General features: G+C 43.7%; 1 protein-coding gene across 7 annotated transcripts in view; it reads right to left on the bottom strand.

Moving 5' to 3' along the window:
- Nucleotides 1–22203, bottom strand: part of NIN (ninein) — a 106675-nt gene extending 84472 nt beyond the window's left edge. For 3 of the 7 annotated variants that reach the window (XM_040226754.1, XM_040226755.1, XM_040226758.1), the window contains exons 1-3: nucleotides 16511–17275; nucleotides 12566–12769; nucleotides 584–665 (exon numbers count right to left, since the gene is read on the bottom strand). In XM_040226754.1, the coding sequence (XP_040082688.1) occupies nucleotides 584–665; nucleotides 12566–12769; nucleotides 16511–16651 (427 nt within the window). In that variant the 5' untranslated portion in view covers nucleotides 16652–17275. Of the gene's footprint in view, nucleotides 1–583; nucleotides 666–12565; nucleotides 12770–16510; nucleotides 17278–21516; nucleotides 21570–22056 lie in introns of those variants that run through there. The other 4 variants (XR_005718713.1, XM_040226757.1, XM_040226756.1 and 1 more) reach the window with 3 other exon arrangements.
- Nucleotides 22204–22620: the final 417 nt, after the last annotated feature.

The raw sequence follows: 22620 nt of genomic DNA, 5'->3' as shown, positions 1-22620 counted from the left end.
AGTACCTTAAAAAGCAATGAAGTATAATATTAAGTTTTCACTGAATACTTAGTAGGTGCTAAGCATCCTATTGGGCACTAAAAGTACAAATATGAACAACAAGGACCATAAAGAACTATCACTCAAGAGGAGAGAGAAAAACAGTTATAATGTGGTCCTGTCTGTAACACAGGGCTATCCACTCGCTGGCACTAAATAAAATTACCCACCCTTCTTTCAGACAAAATTCTGCCCCAGTTCATATTATTTCATGTTCACAGGCAATGAGGAGGGAAGAAGGACCATTCAGTTCCACTCTGCTCATTCCAGGAATGAGTTACAGCCACACCATCTGACAGAGCTCCTGGGAACAATCCAGTGATTTCTTCCCTAATTCGCTGCTGTGGTAGAGGAGGCTTTTTCCTAGTGTGCGACAGCTGCATGCCTTTTATGACCACGTCAAAAGACAAGTCACTCCAAATAACCACTCGATCCGGGGGAGGCAGATACTCCGAAGCTTTCACACACATGCCTCAAAGTCCCCAGATTCTCCCCTGGACACATTTTAAAGCTGAAGGAAGAGAAGAAAAGTTAGCGTCCTTACCTGGTTCTTGAAAGTGCTCTTCATTTGATAGAGTTCTAGACAAGATAAGTATTAATGCTTCTTTAAACTGGTCAAAATGCACCTGAAAATAAAGAATTCAAAATAAATTAAAAATGTTTTCCATAGCCTTAAGGAAGCAAACCCATGTACAAGATTCCAGAACCATCTGTTAGCATCCTGACAGCCTTGAAGGGAGTCCTAGAACCTGTTTTTCTTCCTGCTTCTTTTCTCTACAGCACTAAAGGCAAAATGGGATAATCATTTTACACACCAGAGTCACCAACACCAATATGAACATTTGTTCAACCCCAAGGGGAAATATTACACAGCAAAATCCTTTATAGGTTTTGAACTCAGTTTCTTTTATTTTTCTGAACAAGACCAGAAGAGAAAGATTTAGGTTAGACACTAGAAAAAATTTTCCAAGTAAATGACCCTTTTAAACAATGTGCCAAAAATGCTTTCATCTCTTAAGACATTCTAGAAGAGAGTAAACTACCTTTCAAGGATGACTTGAAATACAGTCTTGCCTCAGGCAAGTAGATGATATTTATCTCCCAAGGGCCCTAATTCTATAAACAAGTAGAAATCAATAGCATACACAAAGGATAAAAGAACCTTGGGAAGCATGCTCCCGAATTCTTAAAAATACAATTACCTTGACTAAAGTAGGATGGAACCTGAGTCTTACTTAAGTAAATACTCAGAATTGGTTATTGAAGCTTTATCTAATGTTTTGTAAGTACAATTTTGCACCAATATCCTTATCAGTTTCCTTGGCACATAAGGGAGAGTCCCTCTTCTCTTGGTGTGGTCCACAAATGGGACTGTTGGTATCATTTATAACTTTCATTATTAAAAAGAAAAAAGGGGCGGAAGTTTGTACAATTCTTGAAAAAGCAAACAAGCAAGGAAACTCAGAACTGGGATATTACAGTAGTAAAATGGTTTTCCTTATAGCCAAGTACATTATTCTACAACTTAAATTCACATGATCTCACCACGGGGCAGAAGCGAGAGTCGGTACTTCTTCTCACCATAATTATAGTTTAACAACATGATACCTATTTATACAGAAGCCCATATGTAAATACAAAGTTGATAAATTCATAATGTGTGCTGCTGTGGGTCTCTTTGGGACATCATTACAAAACATTGCCTAGGAGTTTAAATACAGGTGACAGATAAAAACCACTTCTGAATTAAATGTGGAAAAGCAGCAAACCTCATTAGTTATCTAAACAATACAGGAAACAAATCATATGTCTTATTCATGCAAATCAATGCAAAAGAGAGGAATCCACTGAGATTCATGTGTCATAAAACTGTATATGCTTGCAATTTACCACACTCCCCCAAAGTACATGTGATTTCTCTACCACATTCATTTTGATTACTTGAAATCGCTTTCTAAATCATATTCCTTTAGATCACATGGACTAAAAGCGTATTTATGGAGCCAGAGCAGAAGTCTATTAAGGAAGGGCGGGTATCTGCTAAGGAGCCAGTGAAGGACTAAAAGATCGTAGAATTATAAACTGCTCATTAGGCTTCACAGCTGACAAACCACAGAAATACCAGGGAGAGGAAAGAGGGCCAGCTTTTGGTAGTGGCAGATGTGTGTCAGGCACCGTGGCATCCAGATTTGGTCAACCAGGGGCAAGACCGTCTTCCCAACCAGCCAGCTCACAAGCATCACATACCCAAGCCCCTCCTACTCACTGGCATCTACTACTTCCTACCAGGATCACGCCTTCCTCTCAGGGTGGGCAGGAGAAGGGTGAGGAGCGAAGGCTCTATATGCTGGAGCCAGCTGGCTGGAGGTTCTGACTCTGGCTCAGCCACTCACCTGCTTCTGTGAAATGGCTCAATTACTAAACCTCTCCAAGCTTTAGTGTGCTCCTCTTGAAAAGTGGGGCTATGGAACAACTACTTTTTATGATTCATTCAGCAGATATTTATTGGGCCACTGCTATGCGCCAGGCCCTATCCTAGGCCCTGGTGACAGAGCCTCCATATTCTCAGGAATGGTCACAGGGAGTCAGGCAGGTACTTTGCCAAAAGCATTACATGTATTTTATGTTATGTATGCTACCACCTCCCTCATAACAGCTTTAGGGAGATAAAAATGAGAGTTACATAAAGTGTCTTAAACTTCCTAGCACTCGTGCAGTTCAGTTCAGTCACTTAGTCGTGTCCAACTCTTTGCAACCCCATGGATTGCAGCACACCAGGCTTCACTGTCCATCACCAACTTCCAGAGCTTGCTAGGTACTCAGTAAGTGGTAGTAGCCACTACCAATAGGACCAGTAATGGGATGACTATTTTCACCACTTTCACAGAGAAATGGCTATGTTTTCCAAGCAAAGCGACTGACCGTGAGAGTGACCCAGCCAACCAAGTGCAGGGTGGGGTGAGAGCGGGAGATCCGGGAGCCTGCCTCCCCCAGGATCTGTGTAGCTGCCCAGCACCAGAAAAGCAGGTCTGGTCTGCTGTGTTCGGGGACCCCAGCTCCTTGATTCTACTCTCTCTTAGGGAATCAGTGGGCATGACCAAATGAAACTCGAGTCCCTCGTTGCCACAGTTAGTTAATGAGTTGAAGAGAAGGAGGCTCCTGTTTCAAAAGGGTGGTTCCTGATTTGAGACTTTCACATCCTTTATATCTGACTCTGTGGGCCTCTGCTGGGTCTTCTCAAGGTGGCAGTTTTGATAGAAGTCATTGGAAAGAGCCCTTCAGAATTTTGTCCTAATGTAGTTCAACCCAGTGAGGACTAGCCACACAGATGACTCAGGGGTCTCTGTATCTCAAATTTACTCCCCCAACCCCCACTGCTAAATGGGAAAGAGATTCAGTTACTAGAAAGTTATATTAATGCAAGTCCTGGGGGCATTATTGTAGGTTCATTCTCTCCTGGACATTTAGCCAGCTGACTCTCACAACATCCAGGAGAGACAGGCCCCTATACGTGTGTTATTAGTCTGTTTGATAGTGTCCCATAAGTCCCTTCTGTTCTCTATGTCTGTCTTTTGCTCCTGTGATTAGATGAATTTTACTGCCCTATCTCAAGGCAGGCATCCTTCCGCTAAATTGAAAGGAGAGAGGCTCAGAGGAGGCATGTCCTTTCCCAAGGCTGCTGGTCTTGAAGTGACAGACTACCAGAAGAACTCAGGCCTTCTGCCTGGACTCATCAAAGTCCAGCCCCCTGCCCGTCCCAGCCCCCTCCTCACTCCTGGTCTGACCTCTCAGGGAGATCCCTCTGTTGCTCCAGGTCACGTCAACTTTACACAATGTCACCAGGTGTAAAGCCGGACACTGAGGCTTCAGGACACAAAGCCTTTCCTGAAGGACACGAAGGCAAGAGTATACATAACCTCTGCCCTCAAGTGGTTTACCAGCTACAGTCCAGATTCTAGAGGGGGGCGGGGGACAAGGGAAGAAAGTCAATTAGCAACTACAAGGCTGAAACTGACAAACGTTTTGAGACACAAAAAAATGAAAAGAAAAAATAATTCCACTGTATGTGTGTGATTTTCTATATATATAAATATATATATATTATCTATCTATCTCACAACTTCTTTATCCATGGACATCTAAGTTACTTCCAGGTCCTGGCTATCGTAAACAGTGCTGCAGTGAACACTGGGGTACCTGTGTCTTCTTGAATTACGGTTTTCTCAGGGTATGTGCCCAGTGGTGGGATTGCTGGGTCATATAGTAGTTTTATTCCTAGTTTTTTAAGGAATCTCCTGCCATAATCATGGCTGTTATCAATTTACATCCCCACCCAGAGTGCAAAAGTGTTCCCTTTTTATTCAACCATAAAAAGGAGCAAATGTGAATCAGTTGAACTGAGAGGGATGCACCTAGAGCCTGTTATACAGAATGAAGTCAGAAAGAGAAAAACAAATATCGTATATTAACACATATATGTGCAATCTAGAAGAATGGTGCTCATGAACCTATTTGCATGTCAGCAATAGAGACGCAGATATACAGAACAGACTTGTAGAAATAGCTGGGGGGAAAAGAGGCTGGGACGAATTGAGAAAGCAACACTGACATACATACTGTGTAAGATAGTTAGTGGGAAGCTGCTATACAACACTAGGAGCCCAGACTGGCACCATGTGATGACCTAAATGTGTGGGATAGAAGGGTAGAGGAAGGCTCAAGAGGAAGGGGATAGACACATAGCTCTGACTGATTCATGTTGCTGTATGGCAGACACCGACACAACACTGTAAAGCAATTATCCTCCAATTAAACAAACAAACAAACAAACAAACAATCAGCAGCTCTAATTAAAAAAAAAAAAAGCTGGTAGGGGGCTCTGATAAAAGAGTATGTCCTAGTAGGCCAACAGGGAAAAGAAGGACAGTTTTTTGACATCTGACTTCAAGATATTCACAGGCAGAGCTTAAAAGTTTCCAAAATGGACTTAGGATGTATTAAATCAGCTACATTTTGCTATTGCTAAGTTGCTTCAGTTGTGTCCGACTCTGTGCGATCCCATAGACGGCAGCCCACCAGGCTCCCCCGTTCCTGGGATTCTCCAGGCAAGAACACTGGAGTGGGTTGCCATTTCCTTCTCCAATGCATGGAAGTGAAAACTGAAAGTGAAGTTGCTCAGTCGTGTCCAACTCTCAGCGACCCCATGGACTGCAGCCCACTAGGCTCCTCTGTCCATGGGATTTTCCAGGCAAAAGTACTGGAGTAGGGTGCCAAAGACTAAACATGATTATTAACTCAGGGGTTCTTCATAATCCAACACTGTCTATCTGGGTAACCTCTTCTTCCTCCACAAGAAGAACCTACAGATCTAAAACAAATACCTGGCAGGCTGATCAAAACAACTGGAGCAGCTGTAAGTCTTAAATTGATCTTTATTTTCCTTCTTGTGAGGACAGAGACATTGGACCCTCTGCCTTAAACATCAGTAAATTCCACATCTTTCAACAAAGTTCCCTAATAGAAGCAGGTGACTGCTATTTTTCATCGGAGCTCAAGATTACTGATGGGGCAGAAAAGCCCCTCAGGGCACAACTCAGAACCAAAAAACGTGAATAAACGCTCTCTATAGAGTTGACTCATTGGAAAAGACTCTGATGCTGGGAGGGATTGGGGGCAGGAGGAGAAGGGGACGACCGAGGATGAGATGGCTGGATGGCATCACGGACTCGATGGATGTGAGTCTGAGTCAACTCCGGGAGATGGTGCTGGACAGGGAGGCCTGGCGTGCTGTGATTCATGGGGTCGCAAAGAGTCGGACACGACTGAGCGACTGAACTGAACTGAACTGATTGAGAAGAAGTTGGGATCCAAGGGGCTCACTCAGTTCAGTCCCTGAAATTTTTAAGTACCATTTTTATCCTCCCAGGGAGCTTTACTCTTGTGTTCTGTTAAAATTTAGAAGTCTTCAGAAATATTCAATGTAATTAAATCTCACACGGTAACCAGCTTTGATAGCCATGCGTACCTTGGTAGGTCCCCCCTCATTTGAATAATAACTGCTGCCATGCATTTTACAAGCATCCCTATACCTTGTATGCCTCAAAGGGCAGTTTGCAGCAATGGGAAAATTACCTGACTGACTGAAAACACACATGCCATTCAAACTAAATTAACAGGAAGACGAGTCAAGTCTGATATTTTCTGTCAGGTGTCACCAGTGCTTAATAGAAATTTACTTCATCTTTCTTCCTCTCCAAATTTCATAGGAATGCTTTTTGAGAAACACAATTTGCCTCTTTGAAAAAAAGAATTTAAGCATGGCATAATAAACAGATGCTATTTCAAACCACGCACACAAAACCCTACAACAGGAAACAGAAGGAGGAACTTAAATTGCATGAAATCATCTCATGCAATCATGGAGATCAGAAGCACACACGTTTCCCCATGTGAGCAGGCAGGACTTCAAACGGACCCAAGATGAGAGGGCTTAAGCCAGGATTCAACATAGTGCACTTTTGGGACCAAAGGCCTACGTAATTCTCATCACACTTAGGAGGTCTGCATCTATTAATACAAGGAGAAATCAAAGAAGAGACTTTCAAAACGTTAAACGTTAGCTGAAATGGGTATAGAAATACGGACTCACCAGAAGGTTGATAGAGGAAAAAACCATTGACAGCATTATGCAAAGAGAAATGACACCGAAGAACAAAGAGACCTGGTTTCATAATGAAAGATTCAGTTACAAAATATTTTCTTCTAAATACAGCATTTGGGTTATTGCAGCTTAAAAGTCATTTACTGAAAACAACGTGGAGAGAGGCCAAGGCCATTTTCAAAGTGGGTTTGTAAAACCTAAAGCAACCATATAAAGTTGTACTCCAAGACAGTTCCAAGGAGTTCTGCCTACAGATGGAAATAGATACAAACCACCGCCACTCAAGAGAGTTGCTAGTGATTCCATTCTCCACTTGAATGAGCTTTCTCAGAAAACCATTCCTGGGAACTCATCATATATCAAAAACCTACTCTCAGTGTGTAAGGGATAGAGGAGGGGAGTGTACAGAGAGACACAGGACACAGAAGTTACCTACTTGCCTGGCTCCAAAATAAGCTTCTGATACGCACAGTCTAAGGCAACTTCATCACAATCTAATAAGGAGAATATTATTTTTTCCATTATACAGATGAAGAAACTGAGGCTCAAAATATTTAAGATAACAGGTATACATGGCTAAAAAGCAGCAAGAATCAGTACCTGAATTCAGGTCTGATTCAAAGACTGCTTTACAGCGTATGGTCTCCAGGTGGTGGGTGAGAGGGTGGTGGGTGTGAGGGTGAGGGGTGGGAGGTGGAGGGTTGAGAGATGGAAGGTAGGGGGTGAGCGGTGGGAGGTGCGGGGTGAGGGCGAGTTGCAGGGGATGGAGAATGAGATCCATATTTGTATATGTGCAGTCTGAGGAGAGATGCATTCAAACTCAGGGACTGGAAAATCTGGGTTCCCATCTCAGTGTTGCTTCTTGCCTGACCTTGGACAAGTCATCATCTTTTTTCCAAGTTCTGGGTTCTAGGTTTCTCTGTCAAACAGATGGACACTGAAGTATAAAATCTGTGCTGAAAAAAAAATAAAATAAAATAAAATCTGTGCTGGACACTGAAGAACTTTCAGTCCCCTCCATCCAAACAGGAAGCTACTCATAAAAGTATAAATGGAATACTGTAGAAGCCTAATGACCATTCCTGATCATACCACTATTTTCTCTGGTGAGACTGACGGTCATTACTGAAATAGAGTAGGTAGAAAAGAACAGCTATTTAGCACTTGCTCCTGCCTCTTGTTGAGAATGGAAGGTCTTTCCAATGGGCTTCCCTTTGCTCTTACTTTATGCCAGATTAATGCCTCGTGAGGGTTACAGTACACAATACCAAAGGCAATTTTGCAGTGAGGTTGATAAGAAAGTATTAATAAAGAAAAGTAGCAAGTCTTGTAATCTCTTAATCAGGTCTTCTTGTCTATAAATGTGAATTATAGATCCTTAGGAGTTCAAATCAACCCCAGATGACACGGTTGTAAAGGAATGGAGTGATAGACATAGAGTCACAAGACCAAAATAGGACCAGAAAATGTCCCTCAGAAGTACAAATTATCACCACCAGAAAGTACTGCTGTACTTCTGATCCACTTTTCAAATGGTTAAAATGTGTATTGTTCTTGTTGTTCAGTCACTAAGTTGTGTCTGACTTTTTGCAACCCCATGGACTGCAGCATGCCAAGCTCCTCCATCCTTCACTATCTCCTGGAGTTTGCTCAAATTCGTGTCTGTTGAGTCGGTGATGCTATCTAACCATCTCATCCTCTGCCTTCCCCAGTGAAAGAAATCTTAAAAAGCTTAATGAAGTGGGAACAAACAAACCAGCAGATCACCATATAAAATTAAACATGATGTTTATAAAAGAACTCCAAGCACTTGAAAATGAAAAGTGGGGAAACTGGGTGGAATTATATATTTGTACAGTTCTCAAATTTTAATACAAAAATTCCAAAGTGCCTTTGATGACCGAAGTCCTCATACGTTTGGTACTCTTTGGAAACCAGGGGTAAGTTCTGCTACCATATGGTTTGTTCTGGTTCTAGAGAGTGTCAAGGATGTGAGATGTTAATTCTTTATCATCCAGATTCATATTAAAGAGGACATCAGGGCAACTCAGGAGGCAGCTTTGTCTTAAAGTTAAAATGTTCCATGAGGAAAAGAAAATGTATTTTTAAAACTGGAACTAGCTAAAGGCTTCAACACAAGCAAGGTAAATTATCATCTTTATGTTCTGATTTCTAATAAAGGAGGTAGAGAGGTACGTGGAAATTCTTCATTTAAAAGACAATAAACAGGAAGCACCTACAGCTAGAATCAACTGCTTAGATGAAAACTTGGTTTAATAAGTGAGCTAATATGGTTCTCTTTCTTAAATGTTTGTAGCACTTACTCCCAGTACTATTATTCACCTATCAGGAATGTTACCTAATCAGTCTATAAGTTCCCAGTATCTTGAGGGGTCTGACCCACCTGACCGGTGCTTACCTGATAACAAAGATACAAGTAGAGCTCTTTTGATAATCTAGTAGGAAACACCTACCAGCAATGTCCTCTTTCCTTTAAATCAGTGATCCACAATCTCTGGGCATTTCAAACACTTACAAGATAACTACCAAGTGCGTGCAGGCTAAGTTGCTTCAGTCATGGATGACTCTTTGTGACCTTACAGACCATAGCCTGCCAGGCTCCTCTGTCCATGGGATTCTCCAGGCAAGAATACTGGAGTGGGTTGCCACTTCCTCCTCCTGGGGATATTCCCAACCCAGGGATTGAACCTACGTCTCTTGGGTCTCCTGGATTGGCAGGCAGATTCTTTACCACAAGCACCACCTGTGAAGCCCACCTACCCTGGTCAGGGGAATATGACTTCAAGTCTTTGCAAGAGCAAAGAGGGCAATCTGAGGGCCAATTAATAAAATATATAAAAATGGCAAGTTGATTTAAGTTAGTTTCCTTAGTAACTGTCAAAAGAAACATTAGGGTTAAAAAAAAAAAGAACAAGAAGCTACAAAAGATGGATCTTAAGATAAAAAATAAACAGATAATATTCATATTCTTAGGTGAAGGGGGAAATGCTTTTTACCATATTTCTTTTTCAAGAAAAAAGATTAATTCAGCCTAATTCCAAAGGAGGTAAAACTTATTTATTTTGTTTTGTTTAAAAATTATACTTGTTTATTAGCCATCCGTATGTCTTCTTTGGAGAAATGCCTATTTAGTTCTTTGGCCCATTTTTTGATTGGGTCATTTATTTTTCTGGAGTTGAGCTGCATACATTGCTTATATATTTTTGAGATTAGTTGTTTGTCAGTTGCTTCATTTGCTATTGTTTTCTCCCATTCAGAAGGCTGTCTTTTCACCTTACTTATAGTTTCCTTTGTTGTGCAGAAGCTTTTAATTTTATATCAATGTATGGCAAAACCAATACAGTATTGTAAAGTAAAATAAAGTAAAAATAAAATTAAAAAAATATATATACTTGGAATTCTCTAGCAATTCAGTGGGGAGGACTCTGCACTTTCACTGTCAAGAGCCTGGGTTCAATCCCTGATCAGGATACTAAGATCCTGCAAGTCAGGCAGTGCAGCCAAAAAAAAAGGGAGTAAATGCATCAGTTCTTTAAAAAAGAAATTATATTTGTTATGATATAAAAGACAAAATTAAAACCACGAGCATGCAGGAAGCTGATGGATATTAATGTACTCAAAAGCCAATTTAATGGAAAAGTTTACAATAAACATAAGTTGCACTCATACCAAAAGGCCATTAGAATGCTGACATATGGGACACATATAATACATATTTGTCAAATTAGTGAATAGATGAATATACTTAGGTTTGTCATGCTATTATTCTTTCTCCCTTTTTATTAAGCCAAACTGCTAACTCTGACATATTTTTCTATAAATACCATCTAAAGAGAGGGAAGATGCTGGCATTAGAAACCATTTATAATTTTATAATTCTACAACTTATGATCCGTATTTAATATATCATGGTGGTAGAACTTAGAATTCTCCAGTGAAGTCTAAGGAATTTTTTTCCTTACAATTTAAAATTGTAGACCATATAGAGTATCTTAACAGCATATGGCGCAGTTTATGTGATCATCTGAGAATAATTCCGTTTCATAAAAAATGCAAATTTAACAGTAGTGCATTAATTCATGCCAACTCTGCTCTCAAGACAACCACCAGGGACCTTCCCCATGAAATCAATATGCATACATCTATTTAACTTTTATCACTGGATAAGTAAATATCACGCTATAGACCACTTAGGTATTCATTATTCACAAGCCAAGAGCAAATTTAAAAGTGGGTGGTAGTGTCAAGTTGTTAACGAATCAATCAATAACTGGTCTACTGTGTTAGTCTGCCAAATGAGGGCAAAGGTGCACAACATCTGGAGAGTGGGCTGTCAATCTGCTGCCAAGGAGCAATCTGTTTACAGCAGAGGGTTCTGTGTTTCACTGGCTCTCAAGGAAACCTGAAGTCATATTCTGTCTTCTCTGGCTTTAATAAGCATGATACTATCTCTCAGATTCCGAAAGGACTCAGATCCCAAAGAACCACAGTGAGAAATGAGATTCTGTTGGCTTCCGATAGTGTCTGAGATGGAGAAAGAACAAGAAAACAGTTAAATGTCTTACACGATGAGGAGCAAGTGGTTTAATTCTCAACGCTCCCATTTTGGTTGCTTTCAAAGCAAGATTTTTGCATTTTTTTTTTTAGGGATCACATGTATTTATAAGCAGCTAATCCTCCCCCAAAGTTAGCAAAAATGGTTTCACTTTTGCAAAAATCTCATACTTTCTTTAAGTATGAGTCCTGTTAGATGCCACCTTCATGGTGCCAAGCCCCCAAGAACATCATCCCCTGTACATTAACTTCAGGATGCTCACCACTCCTATTTCCCATCACAGAGTGCCAATACACTGCCCTGTGTCTGAGATCACCTGCCCAATGTTTCAGTTAAGAGATAGCGAAAATGAAATGAAGAAAAGGAAGTTTGGTCACTAGAATAAAGCTGAGCTTCACAGTTGCTTCCTCGATTTACACCCTGTGATAAAAACAAACATCTACAAAGTGTTGGCAATGGCAGCAACAGAGCTCGAAAAGTACTGCCCATTTTTCCTTCTCATCCATTCAAAAAACCAATAGCCAATAGATTCAACCCAAAGCCAAACAAATGATGCTTTCAATTTTAGTTATGAGAATTGAAGACACTAGCAGGTCATGACATCCTTCCCACTAATAGCAAGAGGAACCGCTTTCACCTTTTACTCATCTCTGTGACCTGATCTACAGGGAGAACATGACTGTTTTCATAGGTAAAACTTAACATCAGCACACATGCACATCCCTGCTGGAAGCAAGTCATGCTGGGTTTTAAATGAATCTGCACAGTATTTATTTACCCTCCTGTCTTATTTCCTAGGTGAAAGGTTTAATTAATACTTTATCCTACAAACAGTCCTCACAAGAAATAGCTTTATGTTTATAGTTTATAAATGTCCTAGTGAGCTGCTCTTCCTGGGAAGGCAGTTTTCTCACTGTAAGTTCCTTCACTTCAATGGAAATCTCAGCCTCCTCCCTTGATGAGTGTGGAGTCCATAAAATGCACCACAAAGAGTTGGAAAACATCCTCGGTACCTTTTTCTCTTCTCATCTAAGATGCTCAGTGTACACTTTCACTCCAGAGCACAAATTAAAGCAGGCCCTGGTCACCGCAGCAAACTGCACTGCTGTGCCACTTCCATTACATCCCACCTCCCGGCCCCCTCTGTTTATCAGGTTAACAGCTAAGAGCACACAAGGCTAGAATGTTAGAAACAAGTTGCAGCGCCTGTGGTTTGCTCCACCCTCCCCCAACCCCACAGCACAGAAACCGCACCCACTTCCCACCGCCCGCCTCTCTGCGGGCCTTACCCGGCCCAGGAGGTTGTCCTGAAGCAGCGTCTCCTGCAGCACGGGGGCCACCTCCTCCAAGCTCAACATGTGGCAGAGGTCGGTGAGTTCCTCCTGTCCCAGGGACCCAGTGCCCGTCGTGTCAAAACTGTCAAACAGCTCCTTGAGTCGGGCCTCATGCTGGTCCTGCTCTGCCTCATCCATCCCATCGCCCACAGCGCTCACCTGTGCGGGACATAGACAAGGCCTGGTTATGGCAGCGCTGGATCCTGCCGCCCCTTGCATGCCGCCCCCACGCTTGCCAGTCCCTTGGGAATGCTGGGTGTGTCCTGGGCCCCTCGTTTTGGTCTATCGGGGCCTTGTGAGGGTCAGCAGGGGGAGGGAGGTAACACTGCACACCTCCCAGTGAAGCCTTTGGGCCTCCAGGACCCAGTCCAGGCCAGGGGAGCTCCCGCACACATTCACACCAGGTGCACACCCACAACGTCAGGTCCACACACACTCACACCAGGTGCACACCCACAACGTCGGGTCCTGACGGGGTCACCAGAAGGAAGGAGTCTCCTGGGCAGAAAGGCGCCTTTCTCTCCTGCCCAGCCTCAGGCAGGCAGCCAGTGTGTCAAACTCAAGACTGAGAGTGGTCAGGACTCAGAGAAGGTGAAAAGCCACTCTTGCCATCCGGCCCTTGCAAATGAAGTGATTGTTAGTGACAGCAGATGGCAGGACCAGAGCGTCCACGCAATACAGCAAGCTCCAGAAGACCTGCCAGACGTTGCAATCTGCCAAACTGTTTCAGTTCTCTCCGTCCAGCCTAGCTGCCCCTCTTTGTAGTCAGACCGGAGGGCTGCAGCAAAGAGGCACTGGGTGAACATGTCTGATACAAAACCACCCCCCTTTACATGAGGCCAAATGCCTCTTACATGAGTTGCTCAAAAATGGCAACTCAATTAATTTCACTGCTGCAATTACGTGTGGTGTGACAGGAAGAGTATTCCCTGAAGCTTGCTTTGGCCCCAGGGAGCTTTAGGTTAGGCCTAGTTGCCTAGAGAAAGGAAAACACCACTTCAGCCTTTTAGAAAGACAGTGAGATTCGAAAGAACCACAGACCACTTGTGAATCATGCAGAATCTTGGGACCCTCTACAATCTAGACCATTGAACCTCTGTACTCCTGGTGAAGAGGTCTTCCATCTCTCTGACCCACCCCAATTCCAGCCTTTCCATTTTCCAATCTTTCACAGGATTCATGAAAACACAGAGTTATCAATAACTCTCAGAATCATTTTTGTTAAAATATATATTGTAAAAGTCTAGGTCCCTTCCAGTTGAAGAACGAAATTTGGTTTTTTGCTTGCATAATCATTCGCTTCTATTGTGTTGGGATTTCCAATGAAAGCCTGAAACATTTGCATCTGAAGGTACCTTCACCATGATGCAATGGAAGCCAAACATGACAGACATATATTCCCTTGAGAGGGTGACCTCAGCCATCTCAAACACGACTTGCAGCATTAGTCCCTTGACTATAAAAAGCAGCACCCTAAAAAATAAATAATAAAGTATTTATCTTGCCAATATAATTTTTCTTGGGATAAAAAAGATAACATGGCCACTCTATTAACAGAATTTTGGGTGTGCGGTATCGTAATGTTCACTATATATGCACTGCTATACAGCAGCTCTCTAGAACTTTTCCATCTTGCATGACTGAAACTCTGCACTCACTCCCCAGTAACCCTCCGTTTCTACTCTGCTAGCCCGTGGCACACCAATATTCTACTTTTAAAAGCACACATTTAAGTAAACCAAGTCCTGGATCAGAAAACTGTAACTTAGAGGTTATGTTACAGGGCAGATCTTTACAATCACGGGGACCACACACATTAAGATGTTGCACACAGCCAGACCTGAAAATAAACAAGCCTTCTAGAACACATCAGTGCTGCTCTAGGCTGGGTTGCCTTCTTTCCTCAGACGACTGTTCAAAACATGACAAGCTAACACAGAGTGAACAACCATCCCAAGGGTCTCAGCAGAACTGAGTGAACTCAGAAGATGGATCGAACAGCTAGGCTGCTCATTAAAGGGTAATGTTCTGCTCCAGGCTCCTAGCCTCCAAGGTCTCCTCTCCTAATTATCAGTTTCTCTATTATGGTGCTGCTAGCTCTGGCTGCCTTCCCAGGATTGGTCTGTTGGCTTAACTAATCACCACGTAAATGTTTACAAAATAACTTGAGAGTGTGACATAAACATCAAAACACCAGAAAGGAACAACCAAGGTGTTAGGCAAAGCTATAACCCACTCCAGGATTCTTGCCTGGAAAATCCCATGGACAAAGGAGCCTTGCGGACTACAGTCAGTCCATGGGGCTGCAAAAGAGGTGGACACAACTGAGCAACTGAGCACAAAAGATAGGAAGTTAGACAATGCCTAGGCTTGGCTAATGAAATTCACTTAGCATCTGCCCACCTCATCATCAACTAAGATCTGTTGAGAATCCCCAAGATGCTCTGGGATTTTCAAGGTTGTCACAGCTCTCAGACTTAGTCTCTGAGTTTTACAGTCCCCTGGGCTAGAATTTTTAAAAATTTATTTATTTTTAAATTTTTGGCCATCTTTTTTTATCCCAAGAAAAATTATATTGGCAAGATACACTTTTTTTTTAAGGTGCTGCTTTCTATAGTTGAGGGGCTAGTTCCCGTGGCACATGGGATCTCAGTTCCCCAAGCAGGGATCAAACCCTGCAGTGGAAATGTAGAGTCTTAACCACCGAACTGCCAGGGAAGTCCCTAGGCTAGAATCTGATCAACTTCATAAAAGTTAGACTATTCTGCTTCTTCCTGATTTTGCATATTTTTTTAAAACACAAAAGTGAAAGAACTCTAACACTTCCCCTTTTAAAAATTACTTTTAAGGGGTGGAAACTTGTCCATCTAAACCAATGAAAGAGGACCATAAAAGTCACAACAGTTATGTGTATCTGAGTTTATGTACCCATTGGCAACTGTAACCATATTTGTTTTCTGGTCTGTGAGTCTGTTTCTGTTTTGTAAATAAATTCATTTGCACTTCAATTTAAAAAGAAAAAACACCTCACAATGTACTAAGAAGTCTCAATCTTATTCATGGCTTTGAACCTATCCTGCTCTTTACAAGGTCATTGGATATTCACTAATTCAAACCTTTCATCTCATAGCAATTTTCCTTTTTTATCTCTTTATTTCATCTCCCTCCTTCCAAGAACTGTGCTCAGTAAAACAGTCTTTTGATTTAACAGGAAAAACAGCCCCACCCCTGCAGAACAAATGATCATATGGAAACATCCAAAAGATGTTACATATGGTGACAAGTTGTCAGTACTCTTCTGGCACAAAAGGCGTTTTCACTGGTTGATATTATTCCCCAAATGTTCATCAGTTATTTCATGTGCAAGAATTATTTTTCTCCTCATTTGGTAGAATTTTCTTTAACAGCAAGGTCCATGATTTGTTTCTTTTCTAGCTTCCCAATGCTTAGTACAGTCTATTCTTCAAACCAGGAACTCAGTAAACGTCATGGAGTTAGTATATGAAATACCTTGCAAAGAAACTTACCCTGAATGAACATTACAGAAATGAGCATATGAAGACGTTGAAACACCTATTTCTTCCACAAGAAGACATAACCAAGCACAAGTTGAAGGCAAACACTCACTGTCAAACTGTGCCATGGAGACCATCTTAAGTTTGATTCTACAAGTTAGTAATTAAGGATTCACAAACTTCAGCTGCATTTTGTTGTTGTTACAGGATATGATTTTGGAGGAAAATCTGTTAAAATACTTTCCCAAGTTCCCTTGTCTAGAGAATGAGAATAATAATACCAAGCTGGAAGGTTGTTTTGAGTGTTAAATATGGCAAGCAAGAGCAGCTAATCCCAGAGGAAATAGCTACAAGAGGTTAATTGAGAAAACCACCAAGAAAATACCTGCAATTTACAAAGGAGAGGTAAACTGAAGAGGGGTAACTTATATACATCAACTGACCATAGTCCTGCCTTCCAAAAATCAAAACAGGAGCTGTGGAATACCCTAGAAAGCAAGAACAGGTGGGGGGACGTATTATGCATATAAGCAATATCATATTACTAAATGGTAACAGCAGTAGGTAATGTTCAGGGCTTCCTCGATTTTCAAAGGCAGATTATTGATAAATTTAATGTCAAACAAAAGCAGAAAGGCTGATCTATAGCTGAGAGCTCAGAAGATTTTTTGTTTTTCTTTTTAACTTCTGAGAATTTACTATAAGTCTGGCCAATGCTGAGTACTTCACAAAAATTATCTCATTTAAGCCTCCTAAAGTAGATATCATATTCCCGTTTAATATGTAGAAACTGGGCCTGGCAAAGTCAAGCTACTTGTCCAATGACTTAACACTAAAAATGGCCATGGGCCCGGGACTTGAACGCTGGTATGACTCTAAATTATACTATCTGTCAACCTTACACATGCACACAGAACACACGAATGGGACCTCCGGTACGGTATCATTGACAAATCTCTCATCTCCACTTTTACGTATCAACCAGCTGTATGGTACCAAGCACCAGAAACCATCATTTAATACCTGGTGGCCACAAACTCCTCCAAATTGGAATGGGGAGGAATGGGGTGCCTTCCTCCCTACATCCTTTGATTCATTTATGAATAACTATGGGTTAGATAGCATCACCAACTCAATGGATATGAATCTGAGCAAACTCCGGGAGATAGTGAAGCCTGGCGTACTGCTGTCCAAGGGGTCACAGAGAGTCAGGCACAATTTAGCGACTGAACACCACCAACCACATAGCCCGTGAGGCTCTAAGGATGCACAGACTAAGCATTCTCTATTTTCTAAAGTAGCTTTGGGATTTATGGCAAAGAAGAAATACATTCTTACACAAAATGTTGACTGTGTCTTCAATAACGGGCATAGTCCGAAAACAGATAATTGTTAATACTTAAGTATGTCTAATCTGTGCAATTCAATGCTTTCCAGAGTGAGAGCCCAGCTGACACTCACCAGTGACAGGAATCTTACTTAGAGATGAAGGAAGTTGGGTTTTGAGTAATAAATCATCCCTCAAATTTCCAAGGACAATTTCAGTTTTATAAAGGCTGCCACAAGCCTGGACCTCTACCATATACTTTTTCAAGCAAATTGCCAGAAACCTTATGACACCTTTAGAACTGAACAGCCACTGTGGGTAATATTTTGGAATTCTAACCAGGGATGGTTAAATAGGAGGCAGATGCACCAAGCCATTAATCATAACATTTACCACCCAACAACCACCCAAAATGAGAACGATTCAGAGCATTTTCCTTCTAAATAACTCAAAACAAGGCTGCCAGCTTGTGCTGTCCCTGACAGGGGTGTCCATCAGCGACCGCTGTCATTGTGCTCCCCTCGGCAACCCCAGCTGATGAAATCACAGTGTCGTCTGGGCTTGAAAAAGAGTGAGGTGGAGGTGCAGGTGGGACAATGAAGTCCCTAATATAAGGCCAACATGAAGTAGAGCCGTGAACTTGTGAACTTTCTAGCATCCAAGGTATAGAAAGGAGCTTGTAAAAAATGGCAGACCAGCCAAAGGGAACGTCTGCTCTGGCCAAAAGGAGTGAAAGGGGGACAAAGTCTGGCAAGAGAAAACCAAATAATAAATGAGCACAATGCCAGAGTCCCTAGCCCAGGCCTTTTATTTCGCCTCCAGATGGTTCAGCAGCTGAACAGCTACAAGGAATGTCTGGATGGCCCTCTTGGCTCAGCAGCTTTCCCTGAGTATCATAATAGATGCCTTTGGATCTGTGTTCAGACATAGCTGTTGGGGGTCCATAGCCCAGGCAGTGACCACTAAGTGACTAATTTAGTTATTTTATAACTAAAGTGATGAACATAGACCAGCTCTGCTTTGGCTAAGCTTTTAATTCATGCCTTTTGCTTTCACTGTTTGCCACGTCAGAGCCTCATGATACCAATGGTCAAACTAGAATGTTTCTTTTTCTTCACTCTTTTCTGCAAACACTTTAATTTGTTGCAAAGATTTCCATTTTGGACCAATTTCAGCATAAAATGACATAGTGACAAGAATAAATTTAAGTTTAGCAGAAGCTTAACAGAAAAGCAATGCACCCCATCCCCCATTTATGTGTTGATGTAGAATATTTCTGCCAAAACCTGCTGCTCATCAAACCTATTACTGTCAGAGAGTCTCCTCTCAGCTCCGATAGCACCTCACTTCTAGCTGGATACTAAAAGCACAAGAGTATCAGCAAGAATAAAATTGGAATGTAAAAATATAACACAAAAACTTAAATGTCACCACACAGTGGAAAAAATCACATTAAATTTGAAAGAAAATAACAAACTTTGCTAACTACAATTAAAAAAATTTAACTAAGGATATCCCATTAGCATTTATTCTAAAACATAATAGGCTTTAGTATTTTACTTTCCTGAAATGATGTAACAAACCCAAGCTTTTGTTAAACCTAATAGCTAGGTAGATTACCCAATCAAGTCTTAACTCAGGATGGCTGGAAGAATAAAATCATTAGCCTGGCACAGGGTAGCTTCAATAACCTGTAATTTCAGAAGTAGAAAACAGAGGTTCATGTTTGTTACGCTCCTAAAAGAGATAGCTTGTAACAACTTTCCCTCCTTGAGCCACTTTTACTTAATTTAGAATGTCTGCAGCTCTGACTATGGCTCCCTGGAGTATAGCCTCATTTTGCTCTTGTCTTCTCATATCTATAAACAGTATTTTCCTAGCTTTGTTTTTTAAGTGAGCATTACATCATAAAGTTTGTAATTTTCCCATCTAAAAGCTTGCACAAATGGTTAATTGCTGATATGCACTGCAATAAAAAAGTGTTCTGATTTCAAATAAAGTTGCTCACTAGCATATTCCCACCTTTCAAACTTATATTTTATTTGTGAATAGGACAAAAATATCTTCTTGCAAGCTTCAGTCAATCTCTCCATAAGCCCCTGCCCAACAGATGTAAGTTCAATAGCCAGAATTCAAACGACATAATTTATTGGCTTACAAATGAATTGACATCTATTAAAATAAACCTCCTGAAAAGGCTGCAGGCTGTTTGAATCATTCTAAAATGCTCTAAATGTGCCAACCCTTTATCAATATAAGACTGATAAAATGTATTTTCATTATCAACATAAAACAGAAGCATCAAGATTGGTGAAATGTTAGTTTAGAAAGTCATTTGCAGTGACATTTAAAACAATTTATTTGAACAACATTTGACTTATGATAAAAATGTTGCCTATTAAGACTGGCTGTTCAAAATTCATTGGAGCCCTATTCTCCGCCTCTGTGACAGTTAACATCTTTTGATATTAAGGCTCATCACATATCTAAAATGAAAAAAGAACAAGAAAAAAGACACCCATGGCATTCTGAGCAAGTGCCTATAAAAATGACTGATCCTGACATTTGACTGCAAAGACCATGCCTGTAATGGCCCCCTATAAAGCCTCTTCCTGCCTTGGCAATACCTTTGCTGATGTCCAGCCCATCTGGAACATCTGTAAACTCCTCCCCTTTATCTACACTGCAATTCAGAATGCTTTCCTCTAAGGAATCACTAGAAGCCAGCTGAAAATAAACAAATCTGCCAAGAAGCTCCCCAGCAGTTCACTTCACCTCTCCGAGGATACTGGCAACAGCTGAGGAGACCACAATAAACTGTTTTGTCAGCCAGCCTCTCGTGTCACTGTTATAAACAGTCTGGGAGTCTTCACAGCCCTCTTCAACTCCAGAGCAAAACCTGCCAATATCTCAGGTCAATTGCCGCTAGCCACCAAAGACGACTCAATTAAACGGACACTGAAACAAACAAACATGTCCTTGCAGACTGTCAAGCCTCAGGCAAGCAAACATATAAATTTATGTTAATATATTTTAGGGGTCTGGATTGAGAACCCTCCCTGGTCTCAGAAGCTGTAGCCTGAGTGCCTCTGTGGACTTCACTGGGATTCTAATCCTAAAAAAGCTATCACCTCAGTCACAACAGACACTGACGGTGATTCATTTTGATTTCACAAATCCAGGAGTTAATTTCTATGACAAGCTTATGTCAGGAGTCCCTCAACACCAGGAAGGGATCTGCCCCAGTCAAGTAAAGATCACATAATAGCTAAGCTGTCTTGAAACAAGGTACACGGTAGCACAATCTTTCCAGCTCCCATTTCATTTACACTCAAGCTTGGGTTTGTCAGGGTTGAGGCTGGGAAATCGCCCCTTCCTATCTCTGTCTCTTTCAACTTCACAGAAAGAGCTTTCAGCAGTAAACTGTCTCCATCAGCCTTGTCCTTTTGTCAGGGACCGGTTTGGTAGCTGCAGAAACCCACCCTCTGGAACCCTGGAAGCTTCTCCAGCTACACTCCACACTTCATTCCGTGGGTCTGGCGGTCAAGGGTTTCAGGCAATAAAACGAGCGTCATTTTGTTCTCCCCGTTTTCTTAGCAGTGACACGGAGAAGTCTTTCTCTATGCACTGACCACTCGCACCTTCTAAAATTCCCACGTTACTAAACAGCTCTCCGCGACTCAGTCCAGACTAACACCTCGGGGTCGCCCAGGCAGGTTTCCCTTCAATTTCTCAGTCACAGTGCTGCTTGGGTGGCACAAGGCAACAGAACCACCACCCTTTCTGCTCCCTCCAGGATTCAACTCCGGGCCTGGACCTGCACACAGTAGCCGCTTTCAGCCAGCGGTGCGGGCGGGGACCCTGCGGGGTGCGGAGGTGCCCAGCCCCGGCTGAGCTGCGGAGCCGGCGGAGGGCGAGGCGAGGGCGGAGCGCGGGTGCGCCGCCCAGGTGCCCCGCAACTCGTGATGCAGATGCGCCCGCGACCCGCCTGCCTACCGCTACCCCCGGACACCTCGGGCACCCCATTGTGTCTCGAAGCAGCAGCTCCCTCGGCCCCCGCTTACCTTCTGTCGGCCTCTCCGTTGCGCTCGCACAGCCGGCCGCTGCCTCCAGCGCTCTGCAAAGCGGGGAGGGACGCTTTGTTAGGGCTCCAGGAGCCGGACAATACTTCGCAGCCGGCTCCGGGGTTCCGGGCGGGCGTCCTTCAAAAGGACGCGAATGGGGACCAGCGCGAGCGTCATTTCCATATGTAAGGGGCCAGCACTCACAAAAGCGCGGCTCCCTGGGACTGCGGCGCGCATCCTCCCCGCCCGCCGACCCGCCCCCGCCGCCCGCGCTCCGGCCCCTCCTCGGCCTCCCACGCCGCCCCCTCCCCGCCTGGTTTCCGCTAACGCCCGGGTCGGTGCCGGCCTCCTGGCCACCCGCTTCCTCGCTGCCGACAGCCACAACCCGGCCGCAGCCCTGGAGGAGGATCCCCAGCCTGTCCCGATGCCGGGGCTGCCCGGGCGCGCAGGGCCCCGCCGACGGCGCGGGGGCAGCACGAGGCCTCCAAGCACCCCCCAGGCCGCGGGACCGGGGTCCCCGGGAGGCGGCTGCGCGCTTACCGCGTCCCGGAGCTCAGGCGCCCGGCGCCGCCGCGGGTGCCATGGCCGCGGGGGCACTCAGGACTCGGAGGCGGCGGCGGCGGTGGCAGCTGGACGGCCGCACCCAGCGCGCTCGGCTCCGGGCTCTGCCGCGGCCACCCGAAGCCTTGGACGGCGGGGAGGAAGGGCCAGGCCCGCGCGGGGAGGAGGAGCCAGGGCGACGCCGGCCCGGGCGCGACTCCTCCTCCGCGGCCCGCGCAGCTGGGGCCGCTGAGGGAGGAGCGCTGGGCGCCGCCCGGGCCCTCTCGGAGTCAGCCCCCCACCCTCCTCCACGGGGACCGCTCCTCGTGCGGCCGCAGCCGGGAGGAGCTCGGTCCCGATCTCTGGGGCGGTCGCCGCGGAGATCTGAACTCGGAAAGTCCGGGGAGGGGGCGCAGTGGGGGAGGTCAGCGAACTGAAGTCGACCCTCTGCCCCTTCCTTCCTTCCAGAAACTCGTGCACACACCCCTCCGTGCCGAGGACGCCCGGCCAGCAAAGTCTCCGGGTCGGGGAAAGGGCCCGCCTCCAGCCCGTGGGACCGTGAGA

This window comes from Oryx dammah, unplaced genomic scaffold, assembly GCF_014754425.2.
Source record: "Oryx dammah isolate SB20612 unplaced genomic scaffold, SCBI_Odam_1.1 HiC_scaffold_26, whole genome shotgun sequence".
Taxonomy (NCBI): domain Eukaryota; kingdom Metazoa; phylum Chordata; class Mammalia; order Artiodactyla; family Bovidae; genus Oryx; species Oryx dammah.
This window is presented reverse-complemented; position numbering and strand designations above follow the sequence as displayed.